The sequence below is a fragment of the Hordeum vulgare genome, chromosome 6H (assembly GCF_904849725.1).
Source record: "Hordeum vulgare subsp. vulgare chromosome 6H, MorexV3_pseudomolecules_assembly, whole genome shotgun sequence".
NCBI lineage: Eukaryota > Viridiplantae > Streptophyta > Magnoliopsida > Poales > Poaceae > Hordeum > Hordeum vulgare.
In genome coordinates, this window is record NC_058523.1 from 407623927 (window position 1) to 407644199 (window position 20273).

The following is a 20273-nucleotide window of genomic DNA, read 5'->3' on the forward strand; positions in this document are numbered from 1 at the left end:
GGATGGCATCGCAGTGGTGCAAAGAGTACCTGGATGCGGAGGAATTCCTGGATGGACAATAGTGTAGTCGAAGGCGGGCAATCATATGGGTGGGGTCTGAGGATGCATGGGCGAAGATTGAAGAGGTATAGTGTTGTCGTCCGACAATGAGGGCCCGGATGAAAGGAGGGGGGAGCAGGGACGAAGTGGAAGAAAAGGGAACTGGGAGGGGGATTTCCGTGGGCCGATGGTGCCAGACGGAGTGGAAGAAAAGGGAATTAGGAGGGGGATTTCCGTGGGCCGATGGTGTCAGAGTCATGTGTGGCTAGTGTCTAGATTATGGAGTAACAGGAAGCAAAACTTACGATCTTCATGCTTGACGAGCACAATGGCCACCTTGTCTTCACTCGATGAATCGCGCCGCAAAACTTCATGAAGGAGTTGCAAATTATGTAGCACTGATACGTTAGCGACTTCACATTATGTGCATGAATGACATGCATGTCGTATAGCATGGAGTTCTTTCGTTCATGAAACGAAGAATGCAAGCTTTGCCAAAAGAATGAGCCATTGTTCATGCCTACAAAGTCCATAGAAATGACCAAACACACATTGCACAACAACTCGTCCTCAATCACCGAGTACCTCATCATTGTGCTTCTCTACAAAAAAACAAAAATTCAAAAAAAAAGATCAATGACATTTGACCGAACACCTTACGCCATGGACGGCGTCACAGTGGGCGGAGGGTACCTGGATGCAGAGAGATTCATGAATGGACAACGACATAGTCCAAGGTGGGCAGACGCGTGGATGGGATTTACAGACATCCGAGGATGCGTGAGCGGAGGCCAGCCATGTACAATGACACAATAATGGTGCGGATGATAGGAAGGGGGAGGGACGGGGTGAAGGAAAAGAGGGTGGGAGGAGGATTTCAATGGACCAGGGTGTCGGTGTCTACTTAAAATGTGATTGTTGGCTAATCCTATTATAACTGAGATACACAATTTATATTGTTGGAAAATGGATGGTGAATTTCGTTTTTTACCGTGTAGTTGTACACTTATGACACTAATTGCCCCCATCGAGTGGAAATTCGTCTATAATACCCTTTTTGGAGGCTTTAAACACTCGTTTTCTGATGCGTGTCCATCAGGCAAGACGTAAGATGACGCCGAGGGTTCAAAAATATATGAACGACGACGAAGAATGAAATAGATAGACAAGAAAAGTCCAGAGATGATCGTCAACGATGTCCTCTGATCTTTACAGATTTTTCTACGAATCACTAACGCAACAATGCCGATCTTATCTAACCTAAACAAGAAAAATGTAAACCTAAGGAAATACCGTGTTACAAGTCATCAAAATCTGATACTTCGATAAAAATTTCATTAAATGGAGTAATGTGTGTCATAAATGTACAACTACAGGGTAAAAAGCAGAATTCACTCGAATTTTTAATATAGTCATGAGGTCCTTGGCAGAAAAATAGATTGCAGTTGCAGTTTTCCGTTTTCCGTCCCACTTCGATCGCGTCGACCCTTTCTGGTTTTTCCTTCCCCACTTGGCTCTGCTCGCATCACGCGACGCGACGCGGGAGTGCGTGGTCTGAGTGGGAAGCTACTTACTCGGGACTAGCTCACTAGCAGCAGAGAGCGGCAGGGAGGGAGAGCCAAACAAAAACCCGAGCTCAAGCCGCCCCGGGATCTCCATTTTAGTTGTTTAAGGTGTGGTTTCACTCTTTTCCCTCCTGGTCTGTATGTCCCCGTTCTTGTTTCTGGGGGAGAAGATGTAGTTTTAGCTCTCGTTTCTTTGCTTGCCTTCATTCATGCGGGGAAAATGTCCCAATGCGCCTAGTTCCGCTGCAGATTGCGCGGTCAAATTTTGGGATCCTTGCTTTGGGTTGAAGAGACTTGGTCCTAATTTGGTGGTTTGGACTGGAGTGTGGTCAACAAATTCATGTCCAATTCGACGCACTAAGCTGCTTCCTGTGTATTTTATCTGCAGAGTGGAGTGCTCCACTGCTTCGGGCTCCTGCATTTGCCCTCGAGCCGGGAGGAGGAGAAGGCTGGATCTTGGTGCACCCATTTCAAGTGCAGAGAAATTGCGGCGCTCCCTGCTCCTGGAGCGTTGTTTCGTGACAAGAAAATTAGAGTTTTAATCCTGTCGATTGTTTGAAGAATTGCCTCATTCGGTGGACAGAATCGCGCAGGGGCTACCACACATTGCTGGTGATGGTTTGATGGAGGTGGTTGCCAAGATTGCCGAGCCAGAGGGCCCTTGGGTGGCCACTGCTCAGCAGCCAAATAATTTAGAGCTGCCAGCATCACCAGTGACAGATGCAGCTAGGGAAGGGGAGAGCACACGGCAGCCGGATGAGAAGGACCTGTCGGCAGAAGGCGAGGAATCGTCGGGTGAGGGTGGCCGGAGTTCGTTCTCCGGGGTGAGCCACCCCCCGGAGCCAGTTGATGTGGATCTTATGAGCGCCGTGTACGTCGCAGTCGACGCGGAGAAGCCCGGGCCACCGGAGTGCTTGCTGCCAGGCCCGTCAGCCAGAGGATTGTCCATGGAAGACATTTCTGTCCATGCCACAGACGTGGAACCCAATGTGGTTGAAGAGGTGAAGGTGCCCGGTGCCCCTGTCCCAGAGCCTCCTGGCGAGGCCGTGCCCTCAGCTCAGCCGTCGGAGGAGAAGGATCGCGTGCGGGGTGCATCCCTCCCACCCAGTGGCAATGGCAGCCCTCGCAGCGGCAGTGACAGCGCCGGTGCCGTCGCTGCCACAAGCATCAGGAACAGCTGCGCAAGCACATGCAGAAGTGGATCCATTGCCGGTGAGCCCGTGGTGACCGCCGGGAGGACACATGACAGCGCAAAGGACGGCTTCCGGGGCAGCTCAATGGAGAGCATAAACACCAGCACGAGCCAAGCGAGCGACAGCAGCGACGACAGCAGCTGGAGCAACGCCACCGGAACCGCCAGCAAGCCGCACAAGGGCAACGACCCCCGGTGGAGGGCGATCCTGGCCGTCCGGGCCCGGGGCAGCGCGCTCGGGATGAGCCACTTCAGGCTGCTCCGGCGGCTCGGGTGCGGCGACATCGGCAGCGTGTACCTGTCGGAGCTGAGCGGGACGAGGTGCCACTTCGCGATGAAGGTGATGGACAAGGCGTCGCTGGCGAGCAGGAAGAAGCTGAGCCGGGCGCAGACGGAGAGGGAGATTCTGCAGCTCCTGGACCACCCGTTCCTCCCCACCCTGTACACGCACTTTGAGACCGACCGCTTCTCGTGCCTGGTCATGGAGTTCTGCCCCGGCGGCGACCTGCACGCGCTCCGGCAGCGCCAGCCGCGGAAACACTTCTCCGAGCACGCGGCGAGGTAATTATTATTAGGTGAAAATGCATTTCTTCATGGCCATGTTTGTTTACGTCGGTATCTTATCTTGTGCTCTTTAATTTTGGAATTCGGTGTAGTTTAACTATCTTAATGGTACATGTTTGCTCAAACATTGTCTAGTTTTGAAAATAATACTGTAGTACTCTGCCTTCATCAAAATGTATTCGAGAAATGGTACATATGGTCCCTGATTATTTACTGATGAAAAGAGTACAGTATTTAATTCGCAAAAAAAAGGACAGTACAGTATTTATGAACATACGGTCCCTGATTCTTACCCTGTACTACTGCACTGCGATCTCCACGGATCAGGACACATCGGTGCATGCAGTACAGTTACGGCATGAATAGCATGGCAAACAACCGAGCATGCTCAGTTTTGTTTTAATTCACAGTTGCAATGGTAGCAGCAGCATCTGTTAAATAGTACTCCCTCCGTCCAATAATTCTTGTCGTCGACGACAAGAATTATGCGACGGAGGGAGTAATTACTACTGGTACTGAGCGTATTGGCCATGCTGGATTCTCTCTTTCGGATGAAGTAAGAGCATCTTCAACAGTCCGTATGTTCAATCGTTGGTATAAGTGTTCACATCAACAACCAACAACACATCATACAAGCTCTTCAATGGAGTGTATGTTAATCGTATGTAAAATAACTAAGCGGGTCCACTAAATAGTGAAGAAATAACCATGCTTGCCTCGGAGCTTGTGCGTGAACCGTTGCTTCAAGTTCATACGATTTCATTCTCTTTCTTCTTTTATTATGTGTCATGTCATCAAAATCATCTATGTGATAATTTTACCAACGATGATCATACCACCATTGGAGATGCCCTAATAAGTATACTGACGTGATCAGCGCGTGTGCTGGGCAGGTTTTATGCCGCGGAGATACTCCTGGCTCTGGAGTACCTGCACATGCTGGGGGTAGTCTACCGGGACCTCAAGCCGGAGAACGTGCTGGTGCGCGACGACGGCCACATCATGCTCTCCGACTTCGACCTGTCGCTGCAGCAGTGCGCGGTGTCGCCGACGCTCATCAGGGCGCCGGCGGCGTGCGACTCCGACCGCCGGAGCGCAGGGGGCGGCTTCTGCGCGCGGCCCTCCGCCTGCATGGAGCCTTCCGCGACCTGCGTCCAGCCCGCGTGCTTCATGCCCGGGCTGTTCGGCCGGAGGGGCGGGAGGCGGCGGGGCTCCGAGCCTGGGCAGGGCGTCTCTGCCGCCGCCCTGCCGGAGCTGGTGGCCGAGCCGACGGCGGCGCGGTCCATGTCGTTCGTGGGGACGCACGAGTACCTGGCCCCGGAGATCATCAAGGGCGAGGGCCACGGCAGCGCCGTCGACTGGTGGACCCTGGGCGTCTTCCTGCACGAGCTGCTCTACGGCAGGACGCCCTTCAAGGGGTCCGGCAACCGCGCCACGCTCTTCAACGTGGTCGGCCAGCAGCTGCGCTTCCCGGAGTGGCCGTCGACGAGCTACGCCGCCAGGGACCTCGTCAGGGGCCTGCTGGTCAAGGAGCCGCAGCAGCGGCTCGGCGTCAAGCGGGGCGCCGCCGAGATCAAGCAGCACCCCTTCTTTGAGGGCGTCAACTGGGCGCTCATCAGGTGCAGCACGCCTCCCCAAGTGCCCAAGCCCGTCGAGGCCGAGCCGCCGGCCAAGTGCGGGGCGACCCAGCAGCCTCCGGCGAGCGGCTGCGGCGAGAGGGCGATCGGCGCCGAGGTGAAGTCCGGCGGGAAGTTCCTCGACTTCGAGTTCTTTTAGACCACAGCGGGCGGGCCTTTATTTTCCTTTTCGGTTTGCTCCTGGCTCTGATTCGACCAGTGTTACTTAAGCTTGCGAGTTTGTACAAACACATTATTGGGAGCCAGCGTAGGAGATTTCTCATATCATAGTAGTATAACTGAGACACTGTATCAGAACACAACAGATGAAAGCAGGTCAGGTGCATCGACAGACTCACACTGCACAATCTTATTCCCATGACAACTCTCCCTTTCTAGACTGGGTTTGTATGACCATTTTGGTGGCTATTCACCATCTTATCTGTTAACAGATCTGTAATGTCAACTATAGCCGGCACTGTCATCAATTTTACCTTACCACCACACACCGCATGGGCACACCATTTACACACTATAGGTGAAGCTAAACAAATGACTATATTTTTATCCTAATCTGTGGTGGGCTCTCCAGGCAATCGCTCGTACAGCCGATAAATCAGCCGCGATTTCGTCATCTGATGCTCCCTCTCCAGGACGCAGATTACATCCTTCACAGAAACAGTTCGCTGTGGCCCATGCGAGTGGCGATTTGCGAATGAACCCTTGCCTTGCCTTTCCGTGCCTCCTGAAATGAACAGTATGATGTGCGCCCTGAGTTTCGAACGCACTAATAGAGAATGCCGCGGGGGGGGGGGGGGGGGGGGGGGGGGGATCTTTACCAGTTCCAAAGGCCGCAAGATGGCTCCTCTTTGAAGCCTCGCTGCGTTCTGCCGATCCTTTTCCAGATACATGGGATGGTCTTGGAGCTGGTGCCCGCTTCTGCTTAGCTTGTTCGGCCATCAGCTGCCACTTTGAAAACATATCACTTCCTCCAACTGCCTGCCGAGCAGCAACATTTGCTGCCGTTGTTCTCATTTTATCATCTTCTTCTTTGTTGGGCTGCAAGAGATTAAGTTATCAGGAAAAGAAGAGATGTCAAACTAGAGAGACAACATCAGATACTTACCTTCGCATTCTTTGGACGGCTTTCCTCTTTTTCTTTCTCCAATTCTGCGCCACCACTGCTACCATCCTGTACGCAAGCATAAAATGAACTGAAGTCACCAACACGCATTTCAATGAGATTTTGCTACCTATAAGTGAGCAAGTAGATCTTCCAGTACAAAACTGGGGCACACTTATTACCAAACACTCTTGTTCAGTTTAGAGCATCATTCAGTACGATAAAAATACCAAAAACTGTAAGCCACTATAGAACAGCTAGATTGATTCGATTCAATTCTATTCTCTTTCGTTTTTTTTTACTAAGACGCAAATTAGAACTGACGAGCTCTCAAGGATTTAGAACCAACATGTGTATAAATTCCAGAAAGGTGTGGATAAACAAAAATTGCTTGTTTTAAAACACTTATTAATTCTAAGTAACTTTGAATACCATGCAATCATCTAATAGCATGATGCTTCAACACAGCAAGCTCGTCATCCAAGTTGAATATGCATAAAATGGAGATTATGGAGCACCTCAGTCTGTTTCTTGTTCTTGTCTGTTTCTGCTTGTTTTTTGTCCCATTCTTCTTTAGCTTTCTGGTTCATCTGCAAAATTTGGCGTCCGACATCTGAAGTAATAACTAGTCGATGACCAGTCTTTTCTGCGTCGACTCTCTAGCAACACGACAAGCATGGTTAGTATCTCACAATATCCAACTATACCACAACCCGATAACTGAATAATGTGAAATGGCTAACCTGCTTTGAAACTCTTATAAGAGTACTTATGAATCTTCGCAGTCGCTCCTCCACACACTACGTAAGAGTTAAGGTTTAGACATACTGGCACAAAATTCTGACAGGCGGTCCTATGAACAGCTTACCATTGATAAACAACGCCCAACATCAGCGCCAGCGTTCTTCAAGTTACATTTAAGAACTGTCAAAAACATGTCATCAGTCAGTATTGCTTTAAATATTTATATGGTGTATGTACATACAGTTTTATGGTGTCTAATAAGTTCAAAGGGATTAACCGATTTCTGCTAGTTTCTTCACAAGAGGGCCCTTCTGCAGAAAGAGGTTTTCTTCTTCCTCCTGTACGATTCTCCGTGCGGCCTCTGTGGCTGGGCTCTCTTCCTTGGGGGCAGAGAGCAGTTGTTCCTCTTCTTCCTAGTCAAGTAAAAAAGTACCAATAGAGTATAAACAAGACACACAGGTAGTATTAGAAACGAAACATCAACCAGGAAGATTCATACCCTAAGATTAACACCACTAACAGCTGTGACATCATTAAGTTGATCGATGCTTTGTTCCTGGAAGGCTCCAGCTGTCTTTTGTCTTTTGCTAGAAACAGAAAGGAAATTAGATTGGGGTTATCCATAAAATGCAAGTACTCCGTAAGCTATACATCAGATAACAAGACGGAACCAGTGGGATGGCGCAAACTCTGAAACCTGGATGGTGGTGGTGCTGAACCAGCCGTTTCCAATGATTTCTTCTGGCCACCCGATTTCTTAGTAGTCCTTGCGGCAGGTGGTGTAGATGTTTTAGGGGCCGCCTGACAGTGAAGCCAGATGAGTAGATGCACAAATTATATTTGAAGAAGTATTTTAAAATTGTGAAGTTTTGAGGTATGAGAAAAATGCACAGCATGGCCACCAGTCTCATACATTTTTTTTCTCCTCATTTTAACTAAATTACATGGCTAGGTGCACGGGGGAGCCAGGAGATGAGAGCGAAGGCAGGGTGCGCCGCGAGGCAGCTGGCAGCGTGAGTGACGCAAAGAGACAGATGGGGGATCGAGAGAGATGCAGCCTTGCGAGAGAGGATAGTCGAGGGAGTAATAACCCGTGGAAGAGGAAATCTCTTGACTCGTCGGTTACAGAAGGCAGAAGAGGCAGCACCGCTCACCTCGCTTCAGTGACCATGAGATCACTCGTCGGCTACGGAAGGCAGAAGAGGAAGCAGCCGATCACCTTGCTTCGGTGACCATGGATTGTTTGGTGGAGCAGAAGAGAGTAAACACAAAGATGAGAAGAGATCAGACGGCTGCAGATGGCTGGGCTATATTGCATCAACGGCTAGAACAATTCAGATGACATGGCTCGCTGAGGTTGCAGGAAAATCTGGAAGTGGGGGCTCCTATTTAGACATGTTACATGGCTGACACTCATTCAGAAAATTCATAGCAAACAAACCTTGCGCTTCAGCTGATCCAAGTATGTAACTTATAAGTCTGGACGAAGCCTTAAATATGCTGATTAAAGAGTGGAACTTTATATATATGCACTAAAAAAACGAGCATTTCTACATATAAATATAATATTAGGGAGCATCTATTTTTTTTCATAAACATTGCTAAAACAAAATATCCCCAGTACTGCATTTGACACAGTACTCCCTCCTTTCCGATTTAAAGGGCCTATCTTAAAAATCAGAAAATTTCAATTTGTAAGGCCCATTGTCTTGGGGACATGCAAATATATGTCCACATTATATTCCAATCAAACTTTTGTTCCAAATGTAAAATCAACCAATGCATAAAGGAGTGAGAGGGCCATGCATGTAGCATTAATATGTTGCCTGGTACTCCCTCTGTTCCTTTATATAAGGTGTATTTGTTTTCTGATAAATTCCATGATGTAAGGTGCATTTCTTCTAATTCCTCGTAATTCCTTTTTTAAGGAAACTATCTCTCTCGCGATAGCCTGTATCTCTCCTTCTACACAAAAAAAGGAAAGTCTCTCTCTCGATTGCCTATATCCCTTCCTTTCCCGGCCTAATTGAATTACATGCCACTAACCAACGAATTAGCCAAGGGTAATTTCGTCCTAAATTCTCTACAATTATGTGCCTTCATCACCGTGCCGAAAAAATACACATTACATAAAGGAACAGAAGTACTTAAGTAGGTCCTCCTTGGTTTATATAATTTGCACAAGATGAGCCCAATAGACCGGTAAGGAGGGAGTATTAGTTAATTCTGTGATATTTTTTGGTTACAAGTTAATATTTGTGAATATGCGTATTTTGCTATTCAAAAGCTTCTTTTCCAAATTAATTGTTACTATTGTTGGCGGGTACAAGCCCGAAGGGTAAACTTGTAGCCCCCTGGTTCAAACACATGTCCAACAAGGAGCGGGCACGGGAGAAACGAGCTTCTCTCTAGCACCTTAGTCTCCACCATGCCTTCGCGTCTTCTCGTCCGTCTGTAGTTTCCCGTTCCATCCACCTGATCCAACATGTAACAAGAGAAGTGGTGCTCCAACAGAATGTGAAGAGCTCCAAAGTCCAACCCTCTTAGATTAGGTCCCTAACCTAGGAGAGGGATGGGCCAATGTGATTCATAGAGAGCTAATTTAGATGGGCCCTAAGACCCTAGTTTGACCCATGTGTCTGCCATGTCTATCGCCAGCAACAACAGGTATTTTTGCAGATTGTACCTACCTAATCATTTCCACGAAAAGCAAGACTTCAAACACCTAGCCCCAACCGATTAGACAATGAGGCGTAAACGGGGTGATCCCTGATAGCAATGGTCTTGAAACTATCCATGTGACAACCAACAACCATACTTTGTGATGTACATACCAATCAATCCACATTGTCAAGCCGTTTTGGTATCGACAGAACAGAAGATATGATGGTTGGGCCCGGGGGTCTTGTGTCCTGTAAGTAGGTGGTGTGCCATGGAGGAGCTAGGCAGGATCTTCTATTTTGTGCCACTTACTGCTACTCTACTCTGCGTCCCGGGGGACATGACTTTCTCGATATGATGAAGAGTACCAGTAAGTAGGTGGTGTGCCATGGCGCCCCGCTACTTCTATTTTTCTCAACATGCACACATCCCACCTCACCACGCATGTCATTTAGTCCTCCACATCAAGTACATGCACTCCCTTCATATTCCATTTTGCGCCACATGCATGCCATGTACATCATCAACGGCACATGAAGGCCTTCCATGTCACCTTCCTTTTTTCTAGCAACAAATCATATAGCGTGAACTCTCCTCCATTTACTGCTACTCTTCATATATCGAGAAAGTAGAGGGCCATTATTCTCATATATTCTAATTTTATTCTAGAAAATGTATTGCTATAAATTCCCGCAGCAAGGCGCTATAGTTATTATAATTATTGCTGTCCCCTTATTCAATACATTGTGTCTCATTATACAGATGTGGACACCCCAAACCAATAGAATCCTAAGCATCTCCAAGCCGTCGAGGAAGAAACTTGCAGGGCGTGCGACGGGTGGCTTTGGAGCTACCATGGGCGGCATGGGTGCCATGGGTGGCTTTGGAGCTACCATGGGCGGCATGGGTGCCATGGGTGGCTTTGGAGCTACCATGGAGACCATGGGAGGCATGGGTGGCTTCGGAGCACCTCCGGGTGGCATTGGCGGCATGGGAAGCATGAGTTTTGCGTCTCTCATGGGAGGCATGGGAACACCTCCGGGCAGCATGGGCGGGCATGTCTTCCGGTGTGCCAACACCTTCGCATGATGCCGTTGAAGATCTTGCCAACACCGCGCGCGACAATGAAGAGGAGGAGGAAGAATCCTCTTCGGATGATGAATCGGAGGAAGAGGAAAAGGAAGAGGAAGATGAAGATGAAGACGAGGACGAGGCTTGATTCTTGATGGGCCATTCGTTGGTGTGAACTTTTTATGTGGGCATGAACTTGGTTGGATGATCTTGTGGGCATGAATTTGAACTTGTGGGCATGAACTTTTTATGTCATCATGAACTTGTTTGTGTGATTTAAATTATGCCATGTCTTTGTTTTGATGTTTGAAATTCATTTTGTGTTCAAAATGTGTCCAAAATGCAACATATGGCAAGCGCCGGCTGCTCGCGTGCGCTGCATTTTAGCGCACGTGCGCTGCATTTTAGCGCGCCTGCTGGAGCCAGCGCTGGCCGCCGCGCCAAAACAGGCGAACGGCGCGCTGCAAACTGATTTTTAGTGCGCCGTGGGTTGGGCGGCTGTTGGAGATGCTCTGAAGGGCACCAAACTCTTTGGTAACATTCTGGGAAAAGGAAACCTACACGTTGTTGCACCACGGGATTGCTAAGTGTGGCCCCACCGCTTATACTACTGCCCCACATAACAGGGGGTAGATCAAAGACAATTACTAAATGAATTCATATATGTTTAGTGTAAATCAATACTTTCAACTCTAGTGTAACAGATCAACAGCAGTTCTATTTTCTGATATTAAATGCTTCAAAAGTTCATTCTGGCAAGATGCTAGTACAATAGAAGTGGCAGATATCCTAGATAATACAATGAAGGTGCTCACGGACATTGATTGTGAGATTTCCTTTTCTGTTTATTCTGGTATTCATAAAAACGCTGCATGTGAGGGAAAGCATATACTTCTAGGAGTTTATTTTCCTGCAATTACCCCTTGTATCATGTTGAACTGCATATTAAGTACTTCAGATTATTCACAGGAAATAAAATGAATTAAATGGACTGAGATTTGGAAATAGGCAACGAGGGACAAAATACCTGCTTTCCTTGCAATTTCGCCGAAGGACCTGTGCCAACCTGGCGGGCCTTGCCTGCGGGCTCAGAACCTTGTTTTGTATTAGCACTTGGGTTATGAGCATTATTTTTTATATCCTTATTTTGTTGCATTTGGCGTGCCAATGGATTCTGTTGCATTGACGGATGAGTAGGAACAGTTCCGACTTTTGCAGGAATCCTTCCATGAGGATGAAAGGGAGGTCGTGTTTCAGGCGCTTGACTCTGTGGTCTAAGAGGCATCGAACCACTGGTTGGCCGAGGGTACGACTGAGGGGTGTTAGTAGTTCCATATAATTGCTGTGAGGCTTGCTGGATTTCTGTGGGTTGCAGCTGTTTGTTACTTGTCTGCAGTTGAATTGGCAGGCTCATACCAGGTGGTCGATTCGGCAGAGCATTCACCCCCTTTACATCTGGCTTTTGGATAGAATTATCGTGAGCAAAGTAATGCATACTGCTTTGCATTTGTGTGCCTGAAAGTGGCACAAAGCTCTGAGGTGAAGATGATGCCTGGCTTTTGTGACCCTGGTTAGGTGGGGTGGGCATGCGAACTTGCTGATCAGGCAATTTTGCCGGTGTAGAAGATGCTTGAGATGGCAAGGAATGTTGATTTGCATTTCCCTGGTTATTTCGTTGTGCCTGAGCTTGCATCTGCAAACAAGACCAAATAAAGCAAATATAGGCATGAGAATACAAGATATTACTCAAAGAACTGAATCATTCAATAAACACAAAAAGTCAAACTGGCTCCACGCTCCTCAAGCTTGATGAATAGTTAGCTATCAAGGGAAAAAGGGCAGTGATGGTGTTAACAACATGCATTCACCTGTGCAAAGACTTTATGCGCCGCCTGCTTGAGCATTTGATCTCCAACGATATTCCTTATAACTCTTAAGAAATCATCTTTATGGACTTCATTACGCTGCAAACATAGAGTAGCTGATCTTAGTAAATGGTTTCAATGTTGAGGTGCCTTTGTTACTGTTCTTTTATCAGTTCCGTCGACTTGTGCAACAATATGTAATAAGAATGGCAATCTGTTCTTTTACAACATGTTTTTCTCTTGTGTCAGACAAGGAAACAAAGGAAATATACAGACTTTTCATTACTCTCCTTACTCCTTAGCATCCATTTGATAAATAGATGCTCTGGGACCTTTATTAATACTGAGAGCATAACAAATTGGCTGCATAATCTGTCATACCCACACCCTCACCCAAACGTGGCCCCAACTAATGTTATCAGTCAAATGGCGTCAAAAGAGGGCAACTCATTGTTTTTTTTCTTAGTAGTAAATATTATCGGCCTCCAGTAGTGTTCATTATGGCCTTTTGCTCTACCAGCTTTTGCAACAAATACACTTCACAAGTCTATAGCGTTGTAGCAATACAAGAAATAAATAAGTATGACCACATTAATAAATATAATATGGAGTTTTACTATACCCTCCACCATTATTGGCATCTGTAATTTCTCTCCAGTCTTTTTTTTATGGAACACGTCATGCAATAACAGAGTAATGAACAAAAACGCACCCTAAGTTTTGCCCATACAGATTGAAGCTGCATGTCTTTATCTCTGTCAAGATGCGCCTGTAGGATTGGAATCAACATATTAAATGGTATAGATGGCTGATATCCCCTCTTCCTTGTTTCCTGCGCACCATGAGGTGCTTGCTGACCAACAACTGGATTTACATGCCGCTGATCTCCTGAAGGCTGAGCAGCATCTTCCATGGAGCCTGTCAAACTCTGTTGAGCAACATAGTCTGTTCCTTTTTCTGCCAACTGGAAGCTATTTGTTTCTGCCTGCTGCAGTTGATTCTCAGAACGTGACTGCTCTTGTTCTGGCTGGTAAAAGTGTTCCTCCTGTTTGATAAAGTTCTCATTTTCTGAATCTCCAGTTTCCGATTTTGGTTGAGACAACTGATCTGATGGATTCATACGTGGTAGCCCTGCCTGCTGGCTTGACTGGGCACTTCCTTTCTGATCTGCTGCTTGCAGCTGACCAGCTGTAGATTTGGACACGTCACTTATATCCTGAGGCAAAGTACCTGGAATGCAGAAATAGAGAATGTTCATGTTTCACAGAGACTCAACAGCAAAAGGCAGTGACCATCACATTATTGAATAGCTAGGACACCCAGAGTCCCTGTGAATAGCAAGTTACAAATAAAAAGCGCATTGTTGAAAACGCAACTCCTCAGAATTAGACAAGAAACATTATAGTGGTAAAAAAGAAAGACAAGAAACGTTTTATCTGAATCAGACAATGACTAGGCATAAGTACCATCAATTTTCTGACATGATTTCATTAAGTGTTTTGCAAGGTCCGATAAGTGTGCCGTACTAATTAATTATTCTTTCCACCCATATACGAGCTGCTGAAACTTTTCCAAACTACTGACTGACGTGGATACAGGCTGCAGAATTGTGCCAATACAGGATGCTACCAATAATCCTTCAAATTATGAGCAATTCATTCGCGTTTTCAAGTTTTAACATGCTGTGTTTGCTGCACCGATTCCAACGCTCTAACCTTTTTGCCAAAAACAGCACTAGTTCCATAAACGTCTTGGCTTTTTCAGTGGACCTGATAGGTACCCAATCCCTACCAGGTCTAGGTCGCAGGTTATAGGGGTGGAAGAGTGGTTGGCATGGCGATGATCGCGGCCGACGGCGCCGGGGCGCCGTGATCGCGAGAGAGGGAGAAGGAGCTGGGGCGGTTAGGGTTTAGGGCGCCGACTCCTGCTAGGAGCCGATCAAATAGATTGATCTTGCTTGATTGAAACGGAGTCCTTTACATGAGTATATATAATCTCTCTAGGCTAGAAATCTTTACCTAATAATAAAGAGGCTATCGCTTCCGTCGGAAAACCCACCGAGGTAATTTTACAAAAAACCCTTGCTGTTTATGATATTAAACTCGTAGTATATATTAAATGTTTTTTAAAATACTCATATCTTTTAAACAGTAACTCCAAATTTAACATATTATATATGAAATTTGATTAGAAAAATATTTAGAATTTAAATATGATATTATTTTATCTGTTAAACGTTCAATAAAAATACTATCTAGGGTGCAATCTTAATAAATAAGTCATTATTCGTCTTTCTTTCATACGGTACTCATTCGGGTTGGGGATTAACACGTCAACAAAATCAAGATTGGAGATGAAACTGAAGGTCACTTGACTGATTCTTTGTACGTATTAAATCTACATGCAAGCCGTGTTAAAATAGAAGACCTGTGAAATTTTGAACTGCATTTTTGTAGGATAAGACCATCTTTGTTTGTGTCGTAACTGCAAATTCTCAGATTATAGACCATTTTTTATAAATTAAGAGTGTGTGGTATTTCTTTCTCCCGTTGCAACGCATGGGTCCTTTTGCTAGTTATAATAAACTGGGCTAAGCCCCTAATACGATAAGATAACTGGGCCAGCTCTCTTTAACTGGGCCTTCTCCAGTTATAATGTAAACCGGTCATAAGAGGACCTGATTTCTTCCGTATGTATCTTATATGTATTCCCCAGCATATAAAATTATAATCTATACCTAATAATAATAAAGAGGCTATTGCTTCCGTCGGAAAACCCACCGCGACATTTTTACAAAAAAAAACCCTAAAACTTTTATTATTCAACCAGCGCTTCATCATTTATCTGCAACGCAAAAGGAAAAAACGATTCGCTGCAAAAATTATACCCGTACGCATCGCCTCCTCCCGTCGATCCTGGGCCACCCTGGCCTGTGCCCAGGCCGCCGCCACACCACTCGCCGCCGTAGCCGACCTCAACCGCCAACGCTGCCGATCTTAACCCACCCGCCTCCGCGGCCGTACCTCTCCCCGCTCACTGCCCCTGTTGCGGCGCTCGAGCGCATCGCGTCGACCCTGGTCCATCCTGGCCTGTGCCCAGGCCGCTGCCACACCACTCGCCGCCGCGGCCGACCTCAACCATCACTGTTGTCGATCTCAACCCACCCGCCTCCGCGGCCGTACCTCTGTCCGCTTGCTGCCCCCGTTTCGGCGCTCGAGCACAGCTTCTGGATCAAATCAACGCGACAGCTACAGTGACTGGGGATGATGCGTCTGCTCGATGCAGAACGGCGGCGGCGCGCGGATAAGGCGCAGCGGAGTGAAGTACTTGCTGGTGGAGGCGGGCCTCCATGGCTCACACGGGGAACTCCGAGGTTATGGCGCGGCAACAACGACTCCTTATGGCTAGATAGAGGCGCCTAACCCTTGCTCCCCTCATCGTATCCCCTCCTCCGGAAGGAACTCGTCATGTGGTGAGATCCCCTCCCCATGCCTCCAACCGTGTGCCAAGCACCGGCAAGAAATTTTGTTTTGTGGGGATTTGTTTGCTGATGAATGAATGTATTGAATGTAAGATTGTATTGTTGTAGAGACAGAGAATGGAACACCACCTTCAGTTTGTGATCTAATCCCACATTCTCTACCCCATGGGTGAAATAAGATAACAGTCCATTGATCAATTCACGTAGCCTCTTTGTTTTGCTTTGCTTGTCCCGCTCAATTTCTCATCATGGTGGAATTAACAATGGACGGATTGATTTCTCAACAAAATAGGATAGGACTGACTACATTAGTTAGTTAGCTTATTATTTTAATATAAATCAAAATGATTATAAAAAGATTAAAACCGTCTGGTATTTTTTTCACCCGTTGCAACGCACGGGCCCTTTTACTAGTAATATCCATTAGTCTATTTCGACAAAACAACATCGTGACTGTTACCGGAATTTTATTCCTTCATAAATATCGTAATAAAACATTTATTTCCAATTGTTTACCCTCCTCGACAACCCGCCAAACTTTCAGCAGTGGTTTTGACAGTTACCAATGCACTGCAGGATTGATTTCACAAGTTTGCGGAGGAGCGAGGTGCCCATAACCTAAGATATGGATTTCTTCCATGGCGCCAAATAAGCCGCTTAGCAACAAGACAGCTCGAGGGCCAGCCACGAATTCTTGCGTGCCTCCACGCCAAAAAAGGGGGAAAGGGCAAACTTGCATGCCAGCATGCAGCTGCGAATGAATTACTAGCCCAGCAGGTTCCCACTACACGGCAAACAAACCTTGCATGGAGACAGAAACTAAACTTAACAATCGAAAAGCAAATCCAGACAACCTAATTGTGCAAATAGACCAAAACCTGGTCCTCGGGAGCTAATTACACAGCACTGAGGGGGGGTGATGACTTATACCGCTGGATGAAGGGGCACCAGCGTCCCCCACAGCCTCCGGCGGCCGGGAGGACATGGACGGCAGCAAGCGGCGAGCCCGGAAACACGAGCCGTACGCGGCTCCGGCGTTCTAGGGTTTCGCGGGGCGGCGACGCTTAGTCCGCCGCAGAGGCACCGGGGAGCGCTGCCGCACGTAGGCCGCGGCGGAGCAATCGAGGGGATCTGACACGTTTCCTCGGCGGCGAAGTGGAGACGGCGGGGGCGGCAGCGCCGAAGTGTGTTGACGCCGGTCACGGTCTCGAGCCACGGGCCCACGCGCGTCGCGTGCGGCGCGGAAGGGTAGGTAGGGTGGCGACGGCGGCGCGGCCCAGATCTGGCCAAACGGGGCGTCTAACCAGGCCGGGCCGGCAGCCCGCGTGCGTGGCACGATACAGGCCCGGCCCGGCACGGACTAATCGTATTCGGGTCCGATATGAAGCATGGCTTGGGCCGTGTCTGGGCCTAGAGGTTGAGTACGCGAGCCGGCACGGCACGATCCGTTTACCGTTTTTATTTTTTATTTTTATTTTTTTATGTATAAAAAGTCTAATGGATCAAAATCAACCTAAAAAACAGCCCACTATGTCAAAATCGGCCCAAATAATAACCGAACAGGCGAAATCAGCCCAAATAACGGCCTAAATACTAAAATTCTAGCAGGCCAGCGGGCCTGACGTGCCGACGGGCTGGCCCGTATAGCCCCCGTGTCGTGCTTGGACCCGGACCCCGGGCACGTGGGCCGGCACGGCACGGCCTGTTTAATAAACGTGCCTCGGCGGGTCGTGCCGTGCCAGGCACGATTCTGACGGGCCGTGTCGGGCCGTGCCGGACCGGCCCGTTTGGCGCGGCCTGGTGGGCTTCAGTTTACAGGGACCATATCTGGCCAAACGGGCCGGCCTGGCACGGCCCGCCAGAATCGTGTCTGACACGATACGGTCCGCCGAGGCACGTTTATTAAACGGGTCGTGTCATGCCGGCCCACGTGTCCGGGGTCCAAGCCCAAGCACGACACGCGTCGTAAACGTGCCGGCCCACGACACGCTGGGGCACGCTGAGCACGCTAGTCGTCCCTTTTTTTAAACAGACCAAAAAACCCGAAAAAAATAAAAAATCTAAAAAATATCTACTTTGACATAGTACTACATGGGATAAATCTATAATTTTATTAGCGTCTGCCTCATTGAAACCTTCCATCTCATAGAAGTAAAAGAGTACAATCATTCTCTAGAAAAGTAGAAATACAAAAAGAAGAAAATATAGAGAAAGGGAAAAAATACAAATACTACATTACATGCCATGCTTTGGATTTCTAGAAATCCATCAACCTTTCCCTGCAGCCACAGCTATAGCCAACGTGTCGGTCGCGTTCGCTGCCTCTTTCACGTGTGTCGTTACGTGCAACTTATTACCGCATTGTTTGCACTTTGCAAAAAGCTGGCCGAGACCATCCTTACCTCTAATTATTTCTTCATCGTAGAAACTCCAAATTGCACCCTGACCCCGACCGCGCCTCACAACACCATCAAGCCAGTTTTTATTTGCATCGGCCATGTTTGTGTGTGTACAATGAGATGAAGTTAGAAATGAGAAACTTGGCATCCCTTTTTATAGCCAAAAATGACACGATAGGCATGATAGGCACGACAAGCACGATAGGCACGACACACACGATAGGCAATGTGGTATGTGGGATAAATCTTGAACTTTATTAGTGGCTGCCTCATTAAAACCTTCCATCCCTGGGAAGTAAAAGAATACAAAGCCACGCTCAGAATTACAAAAAGGAAATAAAATTACAAAAGAAATAGAAAAGGAGTACACTACACCACTAATCTACCGATAGGTCGGATGTCGAGTCTTCGTCAAAGCCCATGTCTTCAAACATGGCTATTAGTTCCATGTTTTTTGCAGTGTGTTGGGCTCTCCTTCTTGATAGCTCCCCATCTTTCATGGACATCAGTGTTCTCACCATATCAGGCATGATACTAGTTCTTCTTTCCTTAATTATTCTTCCAGCAAGGCTGAAAGCAGACTCCGATGACACCGTAGAGACGGGTACCGATAACACATCACATGCTAATATGGAAAGCACCGGAAATGTACGTTTGTGTTCTTGCCACCATTGCAGTATGTTGAAGTATTCCTCACTATCTAAATCGGACATGACTTCTTCACTGTTGAGGTACTTTGATAACTCCCCGACAGCTTGAATCGAAGATGTTGAAGTAGAAGAGCTTCCGACGGTAGAGGAGGACGAAGAAGAAGAACCAAAGATCTTGCTCCATGCTCCTCTCTTTTTACCTATAGTAGGTGCTGGTGGAGGTCGTTGCATTCGAACTCCGGAATATTTTTGCTCATACTTAGCAAAAGCTTCATATAGCTTGTCACGGGCCATGTTGAAGTCATCAGTATAATCCAAACTTAGTGATGCGGATAGTACATTGGGTGCACTACGATACCCTTCAAGTTTATCTCTGGTATCCAAGATAAATGCAAATGCATACAACAGTGGAATATGTTCCCAATATTTTAAATACTTTGTTTTCATGTCAGCAACAACATTAAGTAATAATCCATCACCTTCATATGCTTTCAGATGACTAGCAATGTCTAATATTGTATGCACCATCAAAGGAGATGTGGGGTAATAAACCCGAGACAAAGTATTGTTGCATCATAGAACAACTCAAGAAATGCAGTCAATGTTGTAATAACATGCCAAGTTTCATCGGTGATTAGAGGTTCAACCCCATAATTTGCAATAATAAAGCCATTGAACAAAACTCTGTCTCGAATTACTGCCTTAAGCATCAAATATGTAGAGTTCCATCTAACAGGCATGTCTGAATTATACTTATGAGGAGTTGCACCTATGGCAATGCAATATCTGTTGGGGAACGTCGCATGGGAAACAAAAAATTTCCTACGCGCACGAAGACCTATCATGGTGATGTCCATCTACGCGGGGGATTTCCGATCTATGTACCCTTGTAGATCGCACAACAGGAAGCGTTAATAAAGGCGGTTGATGTAGTGGAACGTCCTCACGTCCCTCGATCCGCCCCGCGAACCGTCCCACGAACCGTCCCGCGATCCGTCCCACAATCCGCTCCGATCTAGTGCCGAACAGACGGCACCTCCGCGTTCAGCACACGTACAGCTCGACGATGATCTCGGCCTTCTTGATCCAGCAAGAGAGACGGAGAGGTAGATGAGTTCTCCGGTAGCGTGATGGTGCTCCGGAGGTTGGTGGTGATCTACCTCAGCAGGGCTCCGCCCGAGCTCCATGGAAATATGATCTAGAGGAAAAACCGTGGAGGTATGTGGTCGGGCTGCCGTGGCAAAGTTGTCTCAAATCAGCCCTAATACCTCAGTATATATAGGAGGGAGGGGAGGGACCTTGC

At 47.3% G+C, this 20273-nt stretch overlaps 2 protein-coding genes across 3 annotated transcripts; one reads left to right on the forward strand and one right to left on the reverse strand.

Annotated features, from left to right (window-relative positions):
• Positions 1-1238: 1238 nt before the first annotated feature.
• LOC123406398 (serine/threonine-protein kinase D6PK-like) lies at positions 1239-5355 on the forward strand. 2 transcript variants are annotated; one of them, XM_045099902.1, is made up of 3 exons: positions 1239-1712; positions 1993-3357; positions 4254-5355. In XM_045099902.1, exons 2-3 carry the CDS (start codon positions 2228-2230, stop codon positions 5134-5136), a joined length of 2013 nt encoding a protein of 670 aa, XP_044955837.1. In that variant the 5' UTR covers positions 1239-1712; positions 1993-2227; the 3' UTR covers positions 5137-5355. The 2 variants fall into 2 exon arrangements, with proteins under 2 accessions (XP_044955837.1, XP_044955838.1); XM_045099903.1 differs by having other exon boundaries at positions 1239-3357.
• Positions 5233-17161, reverse strand: LOC123406397 (transcription initiation factor TFIID subunit 4b-like). The gene is made up of 13 exons (XM_045099901.1): positions 16852-17161; positions 13153-13670; positions 12444-12539; positions 11603-12268; positions 7541-7644; positions 7343-7430; positions 7121-7256; positions 6968-7023; positions 6843-6899; positions 6618-6758; positions 6103-6168; positions 5816-6035; positions 5233-5721 (listed from the first exon to the last, which is right to left on the reverse strand). Exons 1-13 carry the CDS (start codon positions 16904-16906, stop codon positions 5546-5548), a joined length of 2379 nt encoding a protein of 792 aa, XP_044955836.1. The 5' UTR covers positions 16907-17161; the 3' UTR covers positions 5233-5545.
• Positions 17162-20273: the final 3112 nt, after the last annotated feature.